The 23,776-nt window shown below is 37.1% G+C and overlaps 1 protein-coding gene across 1 annotated transcript; it reads left to right on the top strand.

Annotated features, from left to right (window-relative positions):
• Positions 1-288: 288 nt before the first annotated feature.
• On the top strand, positions 289-21,422 carry LOC129269519 (adhesion G-protein coupled receptor G6-like). Its single transcript, XM_064105894.1, has 13 exons — positions 289-668; positions 4,389-4,565; positions 5,188-5,443; positions 6,504-6,620; positions 8,182-8,318; positions 9,551-9,703; positions 10,410-10,773; positions 11,690-11,850; positions 14,552-14,713; positions 15,270-15,382; positions 15,900-16,159; positions 16,547-16,616; positions 18,635-21,422. Exons 1-13 carry the CDS (start codon positions 570-572, stop codon positions 19,419-19,421), a joined length of 2,856 nt encoding a protein of 951 aa, XP_063961964.1. The 5' UTR covers positions 289-569; the 3' UTR covers positions 19,422-21,422.
• The last annotated feature ends 2,354 nt before the right edge of the window (positions 21,423-23,776 follow it).

Here is a 23,776-nt window from a genome sequence, read left to right as displayed (position 1 = left end):
CCCGGTTTCAGAGTGAATAGTTAATTGATATCATTGTAAACATGAAATGAATTTCACTTATAAATTCATAATGAATAAGTTATAGGGTAGAAACCCGGGGTATGAAACAATGAGAAATTATATACTTAAAATTAAATCGAGAGAGAGAAATTCAATTATAAAGTTCTTGAAGAAAGTCTGTCCAAACACGAACCATGGATAGCTAGAAATGCGGTGTCTTGCTTCAGCGGGTAAGTTGAAAAGAAAACACGAATACAATTGGTTTACAAAGTGGGTGAGATGTATTGTGATGATATTCCGTTGAATGAGTTAGTGTAGACTAGTATAGGAACTATCCTTGTCATTTTATTCGTTTTCCGATAACAATTTTACAATTTGCAGAGTTTCAACATCTGTGTCGGTGCGGTACGGATACCAACTTGAACGTGCTTGGCTTGGGGTCCCGTGAATATAAACTGGGAGAGAAGCGCTAATAATTTTTGTTTCTGTCTGCACCAGTGCTGTGGCACTGGCAGCTGTACTTGTGAAGGATTCGTGGTATTAACTTGCAAACATCAGATGTTAAGTTGATGAAAGTCATCATGAACCGGTTGAAGACAAAAGGACTAGATCTACATATGACATTAATTTATTTGCTATTGATTTGTCAATTTTCCGCTTATTCATTGGTAAGTCAAGACTGAACTCTGTGTTTTCACGCCAAGTCCAGCTTTCACTTTGTCTTAATTAAGGTGCCTGCATGCACTTGTCAAAAGTCAGGCCCGCGTCTTTGCCATGTAATGGGTATGTTAGAACTTTTTTAAATTGAGAATCTGTAACTTATTGAATCGTCTATCTGAGCTTGTATAGTAGAGACTAGAGTTTAGTAAGGATGTATTACAATTTGAAAAGAGGATTTATTTTTGGTGGCGTAATGCAGAATTCAAATTTGATGATAAGTTTCCTCCCCTGGACCGTGCCAATTCTTCAGACATCACGTTATATCACCAGGAACTGGACATAGTCGAGGAACAGAAGATCATGCGTCCAGAACTGAACCTAATGTGGGAATCCTGCAAGTAGCTTTACATCAATCAATATGAAAACAGGCAAAATGTTAACTTTAAGATATAATTCTAGATTCTATGGCCCGAATTCACAAAGGTGGACTAACTTTATACCCGGGTGTTAGTTAACCCCCGACTAAATTTAACCCCGGTATAACTTTAGTCGACCTTAGTGAATACTGGCCTATGTGTTTTTTGTTTCTGTCGGTGCCAGGCTTACTCTCTCAGTCGTATTAACTTGCAAACATCAGGGCCTTGTCATACAAGAGTTACGATTGATCCAATCAATCGTAACTCTATGGAAATCCATCAGTGTCATAATTTCTTCTACAGAAAATTGCAAAATGTCTTTTGTAAACAAAGGAGACGCACCAAATTGTCAAGAAATCAATGAATTTATGAATATACATTCATATCTAGAATTTTTTTTGTACAAACATGCATTTTATATGTTGAAATTGCTGGCTTTCCATAGTTGCGATTGATTGGATCAATCGCAACTCTTTGTAAGACGGGCCCCTATGTTAAGTTGATGAAGGTCGATCATCATGAACTGGTTGAAGACGAAAGGACTAGATCTACATACATCATATCTATTTATTTTATACCGTATTGATTTTTCCATTTTCTGTTTATTCATTGGTAAAAAGTCAAAATTGAACTCTGTGATTTCGTGCAGAATCCAGCTATCACTTTAATTAATTCTTCAATTTATGTGAAAATTTATTTGGATCGGGTGCTTATTCAAAATATGCGCATACATATACATTCGTAATTCCGAAGCTTCGTTATTCCGAAGGTTCGGTTATTCCGAAGGTTCGTATTTCCGAAGGTTCGTTAATCCGAAAACGAAATAAGGTTTGTAATTCCAAAGGTTCGTTAGTCCGAAAATGAAATGAGGTTCATAATTCCGAAGGTTCGTCAGTCCGAAAACGAAATGAGGTTCGTAATTCCGAAGGTTCGTCAATCCGAAAACGAAATGAGGTTTGTAATTCCGAAGGTTCGTTAATCTGAAAACGAAATGAGGTTCGTAATTCCGAAGGTTCGTTAGTCCGAAAGCGAAATTAGGTTTGTTAATCCGAAAATTAAATAAGGTTCGTATTTCCGAAAATGAAATTGAATTCATTTTGGTAACAAAAACGGTGTTGTCATTACAAGATAACACGATATTATGCAATAATAGTAATAGCATATAAGTGCCCTTTTTTACTTTGCCCCCCACCCAAAACGAAAATACGTTCCGCCGCCCCTGGTTGAAACATGCATCGTTTTCATGGCTAACTGCAAAAAGTCCTTAACATGTCCCTTTTAGATCAGGTCAGAGCTTATATTTAAAATTTCTGTTTGCGCTTCTTGCTCGCAGTTATTATCTAGTTACATTGGCATCTCGTTTTGAAGATCACAAAAGTATTGTTTATCATATTAAAAATTAAAAAAATATAGCTTGCGCTTCGCGCTGCATTAATTAAAAAGGGCTTATGGTGTTATTACATATTTACTTTATTTTATATAGGAATAAAGCTAATTATTGACTGTTAGGACTACCCTTTCAAAGAAACAAACAAAAATCAACTTTGAGCTGCCGATCAGGGAAAATATGGGTGAAAACAAATTTTGCCCCCCCTATTAGCGAAAGTTGGATCCGCTGGGGGGGGGGGGGGGGGCAGGGGGCACTTGTACCCCAAAAAGAAAAAAAAAACAGGGAAATGCTATTTTTCCAAAATGGGAAATTCCCCTTTTCCAAAAAAAAACGTGTTGTTTTTCGAAATAAAATACTCATTTTAGATTAGTTTTCAGGCTGGAATATTACAAATTTTCAGCTCGCGCTTCGCACTCTCAATAATATTCAAATGGTGAAATATGTATCCTAAAGAGGTCACTAAATGCATTCTTTAACAGGCTCCTTTTCTGGTCAGTATATTTAAGCTCCCGTTTTGCGCTCGTGTTAATTGTTTAGTTAGATGCACATCTTTTTAATGACAGTAGAATTTTCATTTCTTATTGAAATGCCCTAAAGTTTTAGCTTGTGATTCACGCTCGCGCAACACCTCGCAATAATGCCATTTGAAGAATAATTGACCCTAAAAAACGAGTTTTACAACTTCAGCTTTGAATTTTTTTCCAAGCCGCTCGCTCATTATACTCTCACGAAAAAAAGAGCCAAAATATACATCTTTCCATAATCAGAAGTCACTTCAAAAAGGCTTTTCTCTACTTAAGTACTATGAAACACACAATGACTTCACACAGATGATAATCTCAAGGTGAAAATATCACCAAAGTGCCCATTTTGACGTATGAGTTTCATTTTTGGCTTTGCCCCCCCCAAACGAAAATTTGTTCGGCCGCCCTTGCCTTCCCATCCTCATAACAATTGAACAGCAACGGTGTTTCTCCCCCCCACTTGCCTCTGCCTCTGCTTTCCCGGTTTTCATTTGTCGGATTAACGAACCTTCGGAATAAAGAACCTTATTTTATTTTCGGATTAACGAACTTTCGGAACAACGAACCTTATTTCGTTTTCGGATTATTGAACCTTTGGAACAACGAACCTTATTTCGTTTTCGGATTATCGAACTTTCGGAATGACGAACCTTCGGAATAACGCCACAAATGTTCCGATTAACGCACCCTTTTTCGTTTTCGGATTAACGAACATCGAGGTATAGGCAATTTACGTGTTTCGGAATTATGAACCTTCGGAATTACAAAGTGTAACCAAAATATGTGGGTGTTTTATTTTCTTTGATATGAAAAACCACTTCTCAAGCTTTGAATAAAAAGTAATTATGGTATTCTAATATTCAATCACTAAATGAATTAGTTAAATGAGTGTTCAGAGAGAAAAGACACTAAATTGGCCTACCTAATATTAAAAATGTGAATTTCCATAAAGAAAGGTTCAAAGGTCACCACACATTTGTAACATTGGACTGTTAGACTTTAGACAGGGCTTTAGATGATGATAATTTACATTATTGATTTGACCCTAAGTTACCAAAGCTTTTATATTGGCTTCGATGAAAATAAACAAGGACTTGGTGAACAACATTCAAGTTTCACAATGAGTTGTGTCATGTTAATCATATGTATGTCACTTTTCAAAACTTTTTTGGAATAGATTTCATGCAACTGAATATTTTTGCCACATTGTATATCAGCTAGTATGCCACTTTATACAGATAGCAATGGCCTTTATATTTGGAACACTGCCAAGTTTGCAATGTCCTTTTTTAAGTCGGATTAAAATTGTCTCATGATGAGCAAAAATAGTAACTTTAAAACAATTAACTTATGTAACTGTACAATGATATCTTTTAACTTTTTTCCAATCCATTCCAGGATACAGCTTGTGACCATGTGACAGATCGGAACACCACGGTCACAGTGACCCAAATCAGATACGACCATAAATTCTACATTAGAATTGCCTTAGCCAGTGATTATGAGTACCAGTCTAGTTTGGAAGATGCCTCCTCCAGTCGCTATAGAACCTTGGCCATTGAAATTGAAGATGAGGTAAAGATAAGTAACAACAATGTGCATTTGATAGGGTGGGGGGGGGGGGGGCAAGTTGACTTGAATGTGATAATTTCCCCTTCATTTGAATAAGTGTAATGTAGAGTTGCAAGGCCCAGATCTTTCTCCATAAATTTGATACTTTCTTTTTTTCTTCTTCCTCTTCCTCTTTTTTTTAATTTTTTCTCCCTTTTTTCACTACTTAAAGATTTTTTTTGGGGGGGGTCACCCATCTTGTCCCCCTCCTCTTGTAGTGCTGCTCCTGAACAACAAGAACATAAAATAAAACATTTTCAAAGGAGGAAGTAGGAACCAAGTTTTAGATGTGATAATGGAAATGATTGATGACAATTCTATTTTTTCAGTCATATTGTTAGAGGAAGAATATAATGTATTTTTATTACCAAATGTCACTAAGCTGTAATGTCCCTTCTTTTTTTGTGTAATACTTCTAATCAATTTCCTTCTAGATAGCTAGAATTATTAGAGGCAAAATTTCTTTCAAATATGAATCTCATTTCTATGATTATTCTTCATTTTAGTAGAATTTGTTTTGTAATTGTAAATTTATGTTGACAGCTGCTTTCCAGATTATTATTAGATGATTTACCATTTCCTCAAGGTTGAGAGTCATCTTGAAACCTCCAGGGGGGATTCCCTGACTTTCTATGATGTGGTGGTTGTCCGTTTCATCTCCATCACCTCGTCTCCACCGTCTATGATAACCAACCTCCCTGATGACATCACCCTCCAGGCGGACATCATCGTCAGTACAAGCAATGATGGTGTGAGACCGGGTGATCTTAGAACTCTCTTCCAGGATTCCCTGATGCCAGATATTTCTACACTGTTCTATGTCATCACTATATCTGAAACAGGTGAATCACACTATTCAATTCGGTGGATTCACAATATGGTGCGCCATCTATCGGTTGCAGCGAACAGGACATATTTTGTAACTTCGGGGCGACATTGTGCGCAGGCTGCGCACAGTGCTAGTGCTTCAAAAATTGAAACCATATGGCAAGAATTCACCCCCAAAACAGTCTTAATTTCGCAAAGAAATATGTGGGCAAATTTCTCTACCATCTCCTGGACCCTGATAAACAGCATATCCGGTCGAGCTATGTCTGCCAGAGCTGAATAATCGCACGCACAACAGATGTCGACTTTTTCCCATGATGCATTGCAAATTTTGGCCTGTCCGCTGGTACTGATAGATGATGCACCGTATTGTGAATCCACCGAATTCAATCCTATTTTGGTTTATTAATTATAAAACAAATACAATTATATAGTCCAAAGACTATTAGTGCAATGTTTACATATATCTTGATTTACATTCAGAGTTATACATTTAGAATTATCAAAAGTTGACTAGTTGAGACATTAATACATGTAAGTGTTGTGAATAGTTTAAGAGGTTTTATGTTCATTTATAGGGTGCTGGAGATATTGACTTGAAATTGGAAGTTTGACAGTTACTTCTATAGTTATTCATTAAAAAAAATAGTAAGTGAATTCTAACATTTGATGCTGAGCTGTCTTTTAACCTCATTTTTCATGAGCATTCTAGCTTTAATTTAGGGACAGTGATGTTATGTTTCAATAATGGTTTTCCATTTCTGATTACCTGTGGTTCTGTTTAGAACTTGATCTAAAATGGAAATCACATTTTGTCATAGAAAATGTACACAGCAAAACATGATATTTGTCTTGCCATGGTAACTTCAATGAATTTTCACATGAAGAGTAATAAACCAAAACAGATTTTCTGTTTGTTTTTAACCAGTAAATGGAAAATCTCAATCTCCAGTAACTGTTTGCCAATATTATGGCTGTGAAGCTGAAATTTTTATAATATGCTCAGCGCAAGATGAACATTAAATGTCATATCCTGATGATAAATGCAATTTTTCTTTGTTTTTCTATCATCAGTGGATGTATGTTTAAGAGAAGTTCTGCACACGTCTCAAGGTACATTGACCTTTCCTGTAACTGAAGTAGGGATCAGCCAAGGCACAGAGGAGAGATGCCCTGTGGGTTTTGAAAGGGGTAAGTTTAATATAACACTTATATGCATCCAAGGTGGATAATTCATAAAGCTGTTCATTTAAAGTTATACACAACTGGAGTATGTTCTTGGTGCTAAAGGTCAGCTACAAAGGGTTTGGACAGCTGGAATCCGTCTGCTTCCAGGAGTTTTTGTCTCACCTGCATAGCAGAGTGAGACTATAGGCGCCGCTTTTCCGACGGCGACGGCGGCGGCGGCGGCGACGGCGGCGGCGGCGTCAACACCAAATCTTAACCTGAGGTTAAGTTTTTGAAATGACAGCATAACTTAGAAAGTATATGGACCTAGTTCATGAAACTTGGCCATAAGGTTAATCAAGTATTACTGAACATCCTGCCTGAGTTTCATGTCACATGACCAAGGTCAAAGGTCATTTAGGGTCAATGAACTTAGACCATGTTGGGGGAATCAACATCAAAATCTTAACCTAAGGTTAAGTTTTTGAAATGTCATCATAACTTAGAAAATATATGGACCTAGTTCATGAAACTTATACATAAGGTTAATCAAGTATCACTGAACATCCTGCATGAGTTTCACGTCACATGACCAAGGTCAAAGGTCATTTAGGGTCAATGAACTTTGGCCGAATTGGGGGTATCTGTTGAATTACCATCATAACTTTGAAAGTTTATGGATCTGATTCATGAAACTTGGACATAATAGTAATCAAGTATTACTGAACATCCTGTGCAAGTTTCAGGTCACATGATCAAGGTCAAAGGTCATTTAGGGTCAATGAACTTTGGCCAAATTGGGGTATTTGTTGAATTACAGCCATAAATTTGAAAGTGTGTTGGTCTAGTTCATAAAACTTGGACATAATAGTAATCAAGTATCACTGAACATCCTGTGCGAGTTTCAGGTCACATGATCAAGGTCAAAGGTCATGTAAGGTCAAAGAACTTTGGCCACGTTGGGGGTATTTGTTGAATTGCCATCATATCTCTATAAGTGTATTGGTCTAGTTCATAAAACGTGGAAATAAGAGTAACCAAGTATCACTGAACATCTTGTGCGAGTTATAGTAGTTTTCAAAATCAGCACTGCTGCTATATTGAATCGCGTGATGCAGGTGAGACGGCCAGAGGCATTCCACTTGTTAAACATTTTTTTCATTTTTGGTTGTCGTTAAGCAAGACAACAACCGGCAAAACAGAGACTGGAGTTGTCGGTCTATATTAGGAATATATCATTTACAAGGATGAAAGGTTGCAGTCGTGCTTTATTAAGTCTCTTGTAACTTACAAACAGCGTTATGAATTGCCCACTAGGCCATGTACTCTAGTGTATGAACATGTGATGTATTATGATCAGGGTCCCGTAACACAAAGGTTAGCGATTGATCGCTAATTTCAAAGAACAATTCTGATTGGTTCATAGTCAGTCTACTTAGCAAAATGCGCATGCAACGAGGATATTGATTGGTCATTTCATAAACCTTTGTGTTACGGCCCCCAGATCAAGTTGTATCATGTGCAAGAAAGAAAATAGAAATAAAAGTAAAAAAAAAAACAACCTCTCCCTCTTTCTCCCATGCAGCTGGTGAGCTTTCCGTGGCTGTGCGTACCTGTAGTAGAAAAACAGATTCACCTGGTCATGCTGCCTGGGCTCAGTTTATGTGTAGTGACTGTGGATCTATTACACAGGAAGGAGAGCTACTAGAGCTCAGTGAACAGGTTGGTTACCAGTCTTTAAGGGTGGGGTGGGGAAGGGGGAGGGGTTCTGAAATAGAACTAGAGATTCACCTGGTCATGCTGCCTGGGCTCAGTTTATGTGTAGTGACTGTGGATCAATTACACAGGAAGGAGAGCTACTAGAGCTCAGTGAACAGGTTGGTCACCAGTCTTTATGGGGGGGGGGTAAGGTCTAAAATAGATCGTGGATCTAGAGATTAACCTGGTCATGCAGCCTAGGCTCAGTTTATGTGTAGTGACTGTGGATCAATTACACAGGAAGGAGAGCTACTAGAGCTCAGTGAACAGGTTGGTCACCAGTCTTAATTGGGGGGAGGGGTAACCTCTTGGTAAAATTAATCATACAATTATATCCCAGCTTTCATTCTCTGGATAGATCAAAATCAGAATTATGTTTAACCAGATTTTTCCCTGTATTTCCTTTCATACTTGACCTTTAGTGTATGATATAGATAAATGGGCATATTAACATTAGGTTCTCATTTCAGATGTTGCCCCCCCCCCTTCCCCAGATAATACCAGATTTCATAAATGCTATCTGTAACACCTGGGAACCATGTCATAAAGCTGTTTGTAAGTGAAGAGTGATTTTACGAATGACTGGTGAACCTTGTGGTAAATGATATTCACCATTAGATGTTCATTGGTGATTATTTAGTGTGTAAGAAAGGTTCACCAGTCATTCTAAAAGTCGCTGTTAATTTAGGAACAGCTTTATAAAACACCCACCTGATTTCATAAAAATTATTTGTACCGGTAAGTGACAAAAGAATTCATGCACAACTGGCAACCTTTTCATGGGCTCTAAATCAGATTCTCAGTTAATTGATTCCTATCAGCTTAAATCTTTGTAGAACAACAATCTCAAAGGTCACAAGCATCTGAATCTTGAATTTTATACTTTTCAAATTCAGTTATAGGTAATGCACTCCCATTATATTAAAATGTGGAATATTGGGGGTATCTCATTTTGCAAAAGAAAGGTTCACCATTTGTACACTAAGTCATGCATACTTTATTAATTGATTTAGACTCTTCATATATCTTATGCACATATAGGGACAATCAATCTGCTATGTGTAATACTAATGTGCTATAAAAGAATCAAGTATTATTGTTATAATTGTTGTAATTTTCATAATTTTCCTTATGAAACAGTCCCAATATTTTTATATCCTGTGCCTGATTCTCCTTTGAATACCACTTTCCTGTAGATAACCAATGCTATGGAGAATGATCCAAACCTGGTCGTCATCAGGGATGCTATTGCTTTGTTGAGAGACAGTGGTGACATCACGAGTGTGGGCATCCTTGCCATTGCTGAAATTCTGGAAGCGCTAGCAAAGACAGGAAATGTTTCTATAGAGGTGAGAATGTAACTTCTACGTGGCTACCATGGACAGTTCAGGAAAGTGTTTCATGAAGTGAACAGTAAATGTTATAAGCTACTGAAATCATTGCATCTGATTGGCTGAGACCGAATTGGTCAGTGAAAATCACTGACAAGACTCTTCATGAAATTCTCCCTGGTTTAGTGGAGCTCACTGGGTAAACAATCTAAAACTGAATGTACATTGTAATAAACAATACAATACTAAAATGATTTGGATGCACCCAAGCTGGTAAGACTTATTCAAACAGAGCAACAAATCTTGAGGGAGGAGGATGCAAAAATGATGATTTAGAATAGCAATATTGAAACTGAGCAACAGAGAAACCCAAATTTTTAGGCCTAACATACCAAGATCATTTTCCCAATTAACATGAAATAAGTTGACTTAAGATTTTCTTGTGGTTATTTAATATCAGGTGAGTGTCTCATGAACAGTTTTGTCAGAGATCGCCTGTTACAAATGTAATTATTGTAAATCCTTGCATCTGGTGGTTAAGAGCAAATTAATCTTTGAAACAAATCTTTTGAGAATATCTTGATTTTTATATCAAGTGGAATAATTTCCGATGTTACCATGTGTGAGAAATAAAAAAAAGTGGAAGGACAATTATTACATTTAAAACAGTATTCTGTATGATTCATGAAGGCTAACAATCATGTTGATTTTTCTTTAATTGAAGGTCCTCCAAGAAGTTGGCACATTACTCAGCCTGGCCCTAGATGTCGATACGTCCATCTTAGTCGAAGCCGAAACCCTCTATTTCTCGTCCTCCCGAATCAACAGCGCCCTCGAAAGCATCCTGGCCATCACCCACTTAAACGATCGTCTGGACTTCACCACCACCTCCACCAACGTTGTCCTTGGTATACGGAGGCTTGAGCAGGGTTCCCTCAATTTTAACTGGTATGGCTTGAGGCTTGATGCGGATCAACCTAACTCAGGGAGTGAAAGCAGTTTACTTTTTTATGAAAATCCAACGTTGATATATGACGAGGATTCAACAGCTTCTCTGCATTTCCAGTTTGGGGATTTACCCGCTCCAGGTAATCAGTTGTAGAAGTAAAGTGGGAAAGGTTTGTGGTTCACCATGTAGTCCTAAAATTGACTTTTAGATATGAAAGTGAAAGTCAAGACAGAGACTGATGAGATTGATTTCATGTTTGTCTCAATCAAATTTCAGGTCTTGATTTTCAAAGCAAAAAAAAAAAATGGCCTCCCCCATGCTGTGTGATCTTCTTTGGGATGTAAAGCACTGGTCCTGTGTGGAAGTGAGAATTCAAACAAAATGATTGAAAACGGAAGATAATCTGGACCATTAGATAAAAATAAATCAAGGGAGCCATTTTATAAACCTGTTCATAATTTATGCATGTCTTTATGCATGATAGGGGACCATTTCTTGTGCTTAGTGAGATACCCCACATTTCCCCCATTTTATTTTTACATAATGGGATAGAGTTTTCTGTAATGTTATTAAATCTTAAAAAAAATCTTTGCAGTCAAATACTTTTTAATTCCCCCCCCCATAAAAAATGAATTTCAACTTTAGTTGATGGCACTGGCATACAGATGGGGGGCAGGGGACTTCGAGGGGGGGGGGGGGTGCTCGCTCACAACTTTTTATGAATTTTATGCGATATGCCATATCTAGCCCCCTCAAAACTTTTGGCTCATTATGCCACTGGTTAATGGAAATACAAATTATTGAGAATCTGATTTGGCAACCACGAAAGGCTCACCAGCATGCATAATTTACAAATAGCTTTATAAAACACCAAATGCGATATAGAGTATTCCAATGAGTACTTATGAAGAATTTCATTGTTTTTAGGTAGGGGCTACATTTCAGTAGAACTTCGATAAAAATTTCTTGTTTTCCTTCAGAAAATTCACCTACAACCAAGATTAGAAAAATCTTTATTAAATACTTAATTGACTTTAATTTCATATATTTTGCAGGCCAGTCTGATGTACGTCTGACCTATACAATCTACCCCATGGACAAACTCTTTCATACTGTGACGGGTCAAGAGGTCGTTGCCAATGGATGGGTCATGTCAATTCACCTGGCAGGGGTCAGAGGCCAAGTTAGGAGTACAGTTACAACGACGAGTAGACCAGTGAGTTCAGTGATCATTTATTATGAATTTGTGATTTTATTGAACAAAGTTAATATACAGGGGTGTAGTAGGGGCCGGTACTTGCGAGAAGCCTCTCATAGATTCTGTGACTTGGCTTGAGGCAAAGCATAGAGATGACTTATTCCATTAAACCTGCCTTTAAATATTTAATGAGACACAATGCTTGGTGCTATGTCAAGCAATCACCTTGCAGTTCTAATGTGGGTGGTTTTAGATGTGGCCTGTAACAACCTTTAACATTTGCACATATGAACTTACTTACTTTTACTGCAAACATGTACATACTGGTGCTCACCACCACAGGTCAAATTTTCTGATCTTTTAATGATTTACAGTTTTTGAAATACTCTTCCCTTTAATCCATTTGATAGGGTTTGAAGCTCTTCTTTAAAAACTTTGTTATAATTCAATCTGTGTATGAATATTAATTTCTTATTGAAGGAAACACATATCATATCAAATTCCAAAATGCGCATTTCTGATTGGTTAAATAACAAGTTGCGAATGATACTATTAAGAATTACATTTGATTGCAAATCTTTCTGCAAAAGGCCCCATACCATGTAACAAATAAACTAATGAAACAAAGATACAAAGCAATGTTTCATTGCTGTTATGTTCAAATACCAACCAGGAATGTAATGTTGAAGTGATATTAATGATAGAAACTTGGTACTAGTAGTAGCACATCATTACTATGGTATGTACAACATAAAAACTGAATACTGGTATATAACACAGACAGAAAAGCATAGTGGACTGCTATTACTTAGATTACATTTGTTTATGAGATTAGGTACTTTGTCCATTAAAGCCAACACTGCATGATATGGGTCTGTACATGTATGCAAATAAAATTTGTCATGGTTGGGTTACAGAGATCATCTAGGTTGAAGGCCTACTTCCCAAAGTGACCTTGGGTAGTTCATGATTCAAAGAGAACACCCTCATAAAGCATCAACAAAAGGGTGTAGACGCTATTCACATGGATGCACAAATACTATTGTATCTTTGGAATATACTATGAATGATATGGAATGCTTGTCTGTTTGTGGCAGAGCAAAGCCATTGAATGATAATATCATGTATGGTTGTACATAACAAAACAACAACAGATTATCTAGTTAACTGAAATAAGACTGTTTTTGCAAAGGTAATGAAAAGGGTCAATATTAAACAATGAGCACTCCCTGGCTGGAGTTGTTTGTTAATGTAATATCTTTGCTATCAAGGATTTAATATCCAATATTAATGTCAATGAAAAAAGTTCATGTTTTGTGCAAGCAATTTATATGTATTAGGGATGTTGAAATTCACATTTTAATCCATAATTGTTTGCTCCACACAAACCCCATAATTCAGCATTTAATGCATTAAATTCACAGTAGATTTTAAGTTGTCAAAGTCTTTAATTAAGTCAATTTCTTTAGTCCTTCAAGTTTTCTCATACTTGTGTTCTTGCTGCACGTTCATTACAATATAGTCCGTATTCTGAAGTCAGGTTTAACTTAGACCACGGTCCAACTCTGCTAAAAATTATGGAGAGCCAACATTTCAAAATTCTTTTTATATTGTATAATTCTTATTTTTACCTTTTTTGTTTCCTTTTGCTTTCATAATGAAGAAAAATACTTCATTATCATTCCCAAACAATGATGAACAATTTGAGTGTCATATGAGGTAATAAACTGAACGTGTACTGTTAGGGATTTGTGCCCCAATTGGCTTGCCATAGTCAAACCACAACTTTAAACCATGGTTTAATTTAAATCGGAGTTCAGAATACGGGCCTAGGAGTTTTACAATAATTTTCTGAGGTTTTTGCCATCTTGGGCTATCATGGGAGCATTCTTCTTCATGGCACCGATTCTTTAAACATTCATTTTTTTATTAGTGATTACTTTGAAACATGCACTCTTCTCATTAGTCTTTCCTTTTGTAATTTTAGAGGTTCATTGCCAATTGTTCCACACCCTCCTTGCCTACCTTCTACTGGCCTCATCCACATGGTCTAATCCCACTTTGTCTGCAACTATTTTTTTTAATGACCATTTGGTCTCATAGCTATTTAGCCCATTTATCATTTTGTCTAATTTCCATTTACGGTAGGCCAAACCCATTCCGTCTGATATCCTCTTGGTCTATTAAACACATACCAGTAGTTCATTTTTATATGAATTGTTCATGAACCAAGGTTTCATGTGACAAAGTGGAAATTAGACCTACAAGGCATTAGACTAAATGAGAATTAGACGGTCAGACCAAGGGTGTGTAAGACCTAGTGTTAGGTAGACCAAATGCCAACAAGACCAAATTGATAGTAGAATGAATGGGTTTAGCCCATGTGGCATTCGACCATCAGAGAGGTAGACCAACTTCTTGTAGACCAAGTCATTGTAAATGTTTTATACTGATACAGAGCTTCCCAGTAGTACTGGTTTTCAGTAATTATTACTGAAAATGAGAGAGAATACTGGTGGTTTCAAGCAAATTACTGATTCTAAAGTTTCAGTTCATGTGTTGTTCTCTGGTATTTCTGTGAAAATACTGATTTTCTTCACCACAATACTGATTTTCAGCCTTTGAAATGTTCTTGATCAGGTTAGCATCGGTGCTAAATGCTGATAGAGGTAAAATTAATTGTATTTATTGTTACTCTCATTCCAATGATCTATCACAGACTGTGCAGACTGTAGAGCCTTCAGCATGTGGTTACTGGAATGATTCCATTAATGGCGGTCATGGTGGATGGATCCAAGATGGCTGCCAGCTGTCTGAGATGCTCAGTGGAGACCTGATAGTGTGTCAGTGTGAGAGCAGGGGCACCTTTGCTCTGATCAAGGTAAAATGTCTTCATGTTCTTTCAAATATAGATTGCGTCAGAATTATGAAGTTTGAGACCGTATTCATCTTTCTTTGAATATGAACTTGGATAGAAAGAAGCATAAGTTACAAATGGGATATTAGCAGATATATCTTTAAAGAAAATCCAAATTTTTACACATGGGCAATTCTATAAAACACCCTTTTTGTATAATGTGATTCCGATTTTTCTCCATAAATTCACTTCACAAATGCTCAAGCCATGATAATTTAAGGGTATAACAAATTTCATAATGACAAAAAATGACTCATAATTTCAGGAAGGACCCACATATAGGGGATTTTACGGATGTACATATTGTAGGGCTTTGCCCAAATGGAAATTCAACATGTCAAAATAGTTTTATAGACGTGTGAGTATTTTCAAAATGACAGTTATTTTCATTGAAATGGATGTTTGCACAATCATTTACGGTACATTAAAAAATGTAATTACATGCAATTACAGTCACATAGAAAGAGAGTTTATTTTGTATGAGTGATACAATACTTTTCTATGTTGTACCCCTTTCTAGGATGCATCTGCTGAACCCTTTGTGTATCCTCGACTCCATGCCATAGTCTTTATCGGAGCAGTGATTGCATTTCTTGGTGCTCTGTCCTGCTTCTTGGTACTTATTTGTGTTAAGTAAGTTAAAAGTTTTTCTTTTTTTTTCTTTTCTTCTTTGAACAATGAATAAAATGTAAAGAGATAGTATGAAGGAGAAAGAGAAAGAGAGAGAAAGAAAATCATAGAGCGAGAGAGATGCCTTTAGCACGCTATAGTTTGCATTTCTCTTTTGTTCCTGCTACCCATACAGGTAGCAGCCAATCAGTAAGGATATAGTTTACATGGTCTGAACACCAGCCCACACCCACTGAGCATAGCACCGGGAAGATCCAGATTACACTCATAGACACATAAAGACACACACACACAGAGTCTCTCACACTCTTCATTTCATCCAATGAAAATGAACTAAGTTAAACTTGCAAGGCCTTTAATTAATAGGTTATACAATTGATAACAGAGGGAAGAGAAAACACATTTGTGGAAATTAGTACTTTGATACAAAGGTATGTCGACTTTCTAAAAATCAATTTTTGAAATGGTGAAGCAATATCGTTGAATTTATAATTCTGAATATTTTCTTCCTTTTTAAAAGAAAACTTCGAAAGAGGCAGCTCTACCGGATTGAGGCTGCCTTCTGCCTTCCTGTCGCCATCTTCTACCTCGTCTTTGCTGCTGGTCAAAGTGCGCCCTCTATGATAACGGGATGTGCAGTTGCTGCAGGGATCCTTCACTACTTCATCCTTGTCTCTACATGTACTATGGTGGCTGTTGCAGCTAAATTCTATGACACATCTCGGTTGAAGGCAGTGGCTTCCAAGTGGTTTGTCTTGAACACTGTAGCGCCATCGTGGGGTAAGAAAAGTTAATTTGTTTCTGAAGATGTCTAAATTCACTTTCCTCTTTATTTTGACTCACTTAAATGTTCAATGCATAGATCTCTGTGGTTTTGTTAGACCAAGAACTTACCTAAGTACCTATACAAATATACCAGGTATTGAGGAAGTAAAGAGGGAACTATTTGGGAAAGGTTAGACTGTTTTACCAAGGGACAAACCCTGAGAAAAAAAGCAATATTGCCAGTTCATCTGAGGTATATATTGAGAAAATATATTTTTTTTATCATAGTGACATTGAATGTGAAGATGATGAGTTCAAAAGCAATAACACTTTTTACATCTGTGAGGCTTCCTCCTTGGGGAGTAGTAACAACATAATGTTCATTCTCTTTTATAATGCCAGGAGTTCCACTGTTGGTTGTATGTTTGACTTTGGCACCTGCACCGATTGTCTTCCAAAATTCAGTTCCAAGGTAAGTCTGTAGAACTCCTTTGAATCATACAATGTTACATCTCTTTTTTGCAATTTTTGTCTCGCCTGCGTAGCGGAGCGAGACATAGGTATCACTATTTCCGGCGTCGTCGTCAACAATTGTGTTGTACACCCAATAACTTTCTATAGCTTCGAGGTGGGATCACCAAATTCATACCAGAGGTCCATCTCCTGAAGGCACAGGTCAAGTTCGAATATGAGTCGAATTTGAATAAGGTCATAGGTCAAAGGTCAATGAACTTCCCATGACTGGCACTGTGCTATGTTGTACACATAATAAGTTTCTTTATCTTCGAGGTGGGATCACCAAATTCATACCAGAGGTCCATCTCCTGAAGGCACAGGTCAAGTTCGAATATTAGTTGAATGTGAATAAGGTCAAAGGTCAATGAACTTTCCATGACTGGCACTGTGCTGTGTTGTACACACAATAACTGTCTATAGCTTCGAGTTGGGATCGCCAAATTCATACCAGAGGTCCATCTCCTGAAGGCACAGGTCAAGTTCGAATATTAGTTGAATGTGAATAAGGTCAAAGGTCAATTAACTTTCCATGACTGGCACTTTGCTGTGTTGTACACACAATAACTTTCTATAGCTTCGAGGTGAGATGGCCATATTCATAACAGAGGTCCATCTCTTGAAGGTGCAGGTCAAGTTCAAATGTGAGCCGAATTTGAATAAGGTCAAAGGTCAATGAACTTTCCATGACTGGCACTGTGCTGTGCTGTACACACAATAACTTTCTATATCTTCGAGGTAGGATTGCCAAATTCATACAAGAGGTCCATCTTTTGAAGGTGCAGGTCAAGTTTGAATGTGAGTTGAATTTGATTAAGGTCAAAGGTCAATGAACTTTCCATGACTGGCACTGCTGTGTTGTACACATAATAACTTTTTATATCTTCGAGGTAGGATTGCCAAATTCATACAAGAGGTCCATCTCTTGAAGGTGCAGGTCAAGTTCAAATGTTAGTTGAATTTGATTAAGGTCAAAGGTCAATGAACTTTCCATGACTGGCACTATGCTATTTTGTACACACAATAACTTTCTATAGCTTCGAGGTGGGATCGCCAAACTCGTAACAGAGGTCCATCTCTTGAAGGTGCAGGTCGGGTTCGAATGTGAGTTGAATTTGATTAAGGTCAAAGGTCAATGAACTTTCACACTACTTTGTTCCTCTAGTGACATGAACTTTATAATTTTATACTTTTTAACACTAACATTTTACTTCAGAACTCAGTACTCTCTATACCTGAACCAGATTTTGTATTTTACTTGTTTATTCTTTAAAAACTGTTATTTATTTAATGAGCTATAGTTCTTGGCACCATTTATAATATTCACACAAATTTGCCAATGTTACAATAGAAAAGCTGTCAAAGTTTCTTAAATGTTACCCTTCAGATTTGACATGCAGTCTCTTCATGACTGCAATATGCAGGCGATACAACGCTTGGCGTTTGCCTTGGTTTTTTTTTTGTGGGGGGGGGGGGAGGTTTGGGGTAAAGTTACATAAAACCCTACTAATAATTGAAATATTACAAGCTATATGTATGTCTCAATAACATCAGCTGAAGTTGAAATATGCATAGGTTCATAATATGTTAACCCCATTAAACTTGTTTTCATTAAGAGTACATGTGTATACATTTTGCGTTGATATGAATAGTTTGAAGTTTAGTCAAAGTTTGTTAAGATCTCTTGAAATAAATTGCCCCTCCCTCTACATCTGGTTTTTAATGGAGAGGTCCTCAAAAGAGGTACACAACCTTTCTGATAAATATCTTTATGTGTTGTATCATAGGGCAAAATAATGTGACCAGGCTCAGGAAAAATCTCCATGAGCAAAGCAAGTGTAGAAAGAGCACAGACAAATTCAGAAGAGGACAACTCTGATCTGTTCTATAACCTCCTTGGCAATCACTTCTTTTTTTTTTTTGTAGTGAATACAATTTATTCACCCTCAAGCTTATGATTTTTGTTTGTTTTTGAAGATGTTTCCTGAATGGCAGCAACCCTTATGCTCTCATCTTTGCCCTCCTCCTACCCATGGTAGCCTGCCTGATTGTAACAGCTGTCATTTTCTTCCTCACCAATCGGAACATCATCAAACAACCCACCAGCACGTCAGGTAGCCACGAGGGCGCCAAGACACCCTGGGCGTGGCTGACAACAGGACGCATCTCCCAGATGACATTTATATTCATCCTATGCTATGTAACGTGGCTCTTCCTGCTTTCCGTCGTGTACAGCGTCTTAGCGGAACTTCAGTATATCTTTGGCGTGTTCGCTATCGTGCAAGGCGTAGCCTTTCCTGTCGTCCTATGCATCTTTGATGAGGAAGTTAAATATGCCATGATGGCAGTGTTTGGGAAAGGCAAGGACAGCACCAGGTCCTTCCAGCCATACTTCTCGGCGTCACATTGGCACCCTAACCCGGACATCATTCCGCAGGACGCGCCCAAGCAGTTCCTGGACGACACGCAGAGGAACAGCACACTGACGCGCCAGAACTTCGATCCGACAGTGATTCCTTTATCAGACACCGAGCAGCGCAGGATCAGCAAAGCCGACAATGGCTTTGTCAATCCCATTGCAGAGCAGAGTGGGGAAGAGATTGAGATGACAAGTTTAAAAGCCATCCAAACCCAAGATTTCTCAGCATACGAGGAGCCAATAGGCAGTTTATCGCCATCTCCAGTAATCAGAAAGGATCGAACTGATAGCGATAATGGACCCATGAATCATATTGCAGTAGAAGCTCAAATTGAATTTAGGTGAAGACCAATACTTCCTGGCTTATTCATTCCCATATTATTCTTGTGTCATCTGAAATATTGTACTCTTTTATGATATGAATCATTTGTAGCCTTTATTTTTCTTATGATAATTATCTTTTAGAAAACTATTTATCTTTTTAAACTCTTCTCTCTGCAGGGAATAATTGTTGTGGCATTACATAGCACCAGGATATAAGTCGCAGTGACTTCATGGTGCACACAGATTAAAGAACGCAATCCACCGTTCTTCCTATATGCAGTATAGCAGTGGTGATATGATAAAAGGGCATTCACTGGTTTAAAGGGGAAGTTCACCCTGATAAAAAACTTTGTTTTTAATAGTAATAACATAAAAATTTGAAAAAAATATTGGTGAAGGTTTGATGAAAATCTGATAGAGTATAATAGAGTTATGAATATTTACAATTTAGATTTTTTTTTACGTCACAGACGAGCAGCTCCTTATGCCATGTCATAAAAATTCCCCCAAAATGCCATTTTCTCAAATATTTGAAAGTGGTTTTATTTGTGCGGTGAATATACCATTGCACACATCTTTTTATACCCTCTTCTGTAAGAAAAGAATTTGAATTATATTCCATAAAAAATTGGCAATTAATAGAAATTATTTTACATGATATACAGGGAAGCTGCTTACATATGACGTCACAAATTAAACATCCATAACTTTATTATTCTTTGATGGATTTTCACCAATATTTTTCACTAATTTTCTGCTTTTATGAAAACTAGCTTATCGTCAATTAATAACTTATCAATAAAATCAATCAATCAGTTGGTTAATCAGTTCAATCAAACAATTTGTAAATCAGTCAGTCAATTCATCAATCAATCAATCAATCAAAACTTTTTTTAGCACTTTTCATGAAATCCATATCAAAGTGCTTTACAATGTAGAACATAAGAAATAAAAAATTAGAAATCATATAACCAAAAAAAAAAATTCAAACAATCAATCCGTCAGTCAGTCAGTACCTCTGGGTGGAGATCATAAAGCGCTCTGTATATTCTTGGATGCAAGAAACACATTCTCAATCGTTTTCATTCATACTTTCCATCAGCTATAAAACTTCTCATTTCAATGAGCATCTGAATACAGAGATTACTATAATTATTATATATCATTTATCACATAGGAGTTATACATTTACTTTGTGTGGAGTGTGGAGCGTTGTGGCCCAGTGGATTAGTCTTCGGACTTTGAAACAGAGGGTCGTGGGTTCGAATCCCAGCCATGGCGTAATTTCCTTCGGCAAGAAATTTATCCACATTGTGCTGCACTCGACCCAGGTAAGGTAAATGGGTACCTGGCAGGGATTTATTCCTTGAAATGCCAACGCGCTGTAAAAGGCTGTGAGGCTAAAGCCAGGGTAATAATATCCAATTAAGCGCATAGGGACGCACTTGGCAGTGATATGCGCTATATAAGCATGTTGGTATTATTACTTTGCAATCAGCTCAGGGGGGGGGGTGTTTCACAAAGTGGTTTTGTGACCTAAATTTTTGTTTAAATGCTGCTGTGCAAATGACATGTAAAAGTAGTGCCTGTCCTCTTTAGCATGATTTGGCCATTGCAATGAGGCATTTTATACCACACGCAAGAGGAAATTTAAGTGACTATTAGTAAAAAATGCTCAAAATTTTATGAAACGTTCCCTGCTTGTATTTTTATACATTGACAACTTATCACCTGTTAACATTAATATGGAAAATGTGTTAGCAGTACTTGATGGTATATAGGATTTGTTTTATGAATTTTACCAAAATATTGATGAAAATATTTTGATTTATAGGTCATGATGGAGCAGAACATATATGTTTTGATTATTTGTCTTTCATATTATATTGTTGTAGTAGAGATAAAACTTGGTCTGAATTATTTACATGCACATGTAACTGTAATAGCTGGTGCTATTTCTCACATTGTCATATTAAAAGTATACTGTAATAGTAAATGATACTCTATATTGATGTACCATAATTATATCAGCTTTACTGTTCATTTGTCAGTGTCTTTGTAGTACCGTTGTCTCATAATAGAAACATCATGCATTCCTAATACCGATAGAATGCAAATTACCAGTCCTAGTCCAACTGGGTTTCAAAATATTACTTGTAGTTCCACACTGCATTTCCAGATTAGAATCCATATCAACTGCCCCATTGAAAATGCATGTATTTATTGATTATTGATTTTTTCCAGCAAAGTTTGCTCATTTTCATAAAAGTATTTATCCAAAGACAGGTTGCTAAGAGACCTGGGGAGAGTTTCATGAAAGTTGTCAGCACTGACAAGTTGGCTTTCTCCGATAGTTACCATAGTAACAGTCAGAGGCAAGTGCCTCACAGCCAATCAAAACCAAGGATTTCACTGATATTGTTAGCACCGACAATTAAGTCAGTCCTGATAATGAAAATGAAATATCCCCCAGGAGTACCATAGATCTTTTGCAACAATGAGAAGTGTATGAGAGAAGTGTGTGAGAGATTCTTTTGCTATGACTGACTTGAGTTTATATGTCTATTGCGTGTTGTGTGCAGGGTAGTGAACTTTGTATAGGTCTGCTTTAGTTGAGCCCATTGAGGTTTTCCTTTTAACAGCTGCTTGAAATACTTATTGGGAAATCATAAAACTGGGAGGAGACCCCAGGGTCTTTCCAGTAGTTTTCTGGGCATTGCATCTTTTAGATTTTGTGAAGTAGACATGTGCAGATTGAGGCAGTCAACATTTTAGCAGCCATCATGATTCAGTTTGATTTTCAACCTTTAATCCCAAATAGCAGCCTCCTTGGTTGATGTTGGCTGAAGCATCTAGAAACCTGTATGAGGCTAGATTAAAGCAGAATTCATGCTGATATTGTGATGACTGAATTTGAGAAGCCATTGGTAAGTTAAATCCAATTTCTTCTAAGTCTAGAAAAAAAAAGAACAAAGGTGGGATAATCTCGTTTAAAAAAAGGTTGATGTTTCAAAGTCAATGGGGCACTGGCTTATTTGATGGAGTGTCATCTTTGCTAAGCATTTTGATACCATGTTTATTGAAATCAGTCAAAAAATGAGGTTACCGCCCCCAAAACTGTTCTTCGTGGCTTGTATTCTGAACTCTGTTTTAATTTAAACTATTGTATGAAGTTGTGGTTTAACTGAGGATAGCCAAATGTGCCAACAAATCTTTTTAACAGTACATGTTAAATTGGTCAGCTCATTTCCTATTCATTACTGTCAAGAAATAACGTTTTCTTATCATTAAAGACTGAAGAACATGCAAAGTAAACATAAGAAAGACAATGGCCTGTATTCTGAAGTCTGGTTTAACTTAGACCATGGTCTAAGTCTGTGCTAAAAGTTATGGGGAGCCAAAAATTCTAACATTCTGTTTATATTTTATATTTCTTATGTTTACTATTTTGTTTCCTTTTGATTTCTTAATGATGAAAAATGCTTCAGTTATCATTCCCTGACAATTTGGATGTCATATGAGTTAATAAATTGGATGTGTACTGTTATGGATTTGTGCCTCAATTGGCTCTCCATAGTTAAACCACAACTTTAAACCAGGGTTTAATTTAAACTCGGGTTCAGAATATGGGCCAATGTAAATAAACTTGACAATTTTGGCTTCCCATATGATTTTAGCAGAGTTAAATTGAGTAGGTGTTTCATAAAGCTGTTCGCAACTTACAAACAACGTTACCAACGACCGGAGATCCTTTCTTTAGGAAATAAATCAACACCTTTGAACATCTATAGTGTATCATCATTTTAATACCACAAGAAAGGACAACCAGTTGTTTGTGAAGTCGCTCGTATCTTATGAAAAGCCCAACAAGGCTAATTTAAACCAGACTTCAGGACATCAGGCCCGAGTGTTGTTTTACAGCAAACTATATCTGTATGCGCATAGAATAGTCTGCAAGCATGGACTCATATTTGACACTTTAACCAATTAAACCATGTCTAAAATGAAGACTAGACTGCGTGTCCAAGGGAGCGTTTCATGAAAGGACTTGTCAGACGTTTTATCCGACAAGTCCTATTTTATCCGACAGTCACCATAGTAACATTGCTTATCAGCCAATCAAAATCAAGGAAAGATGTCAGATCTGACAACATGTCGGACAAAAATGTTGATGAAATGCTCCCCTGGTAGAGCCAGCCACAGGACATAGTGAATATAGCCTCATTACTTCAGACTCTGCATTATGCACTATGCAAATAACGAAAACCAAGGGTCTGTGCCTGCAGACTACTCAACAATACTCCAACTGACACACACTTCAGTATATCTCTCTATCAGCGTGTTTCTACAGAGAATAGTTACACAATATTACCTGC

The sequence above is a fragment of the Lytechinus pictus genome, chromosome 10 (genome assembly GCF_037042905.1).
Source record: "Lytechinus pictus isolate F3 Inbred chromosome 10, Lp3.0, whole genome shotgun sequence".
Classification (NCBI taxonomy): Eukaryota; Metazoa; Echinodermata; class Echinoidea; order Temnopleuroida; family Toxopneustidae; genus Lytechinus; species Lytechinus pictus.
This window is presented reverse-complemented; position numbering and strand designations above follow the sequence as displayed.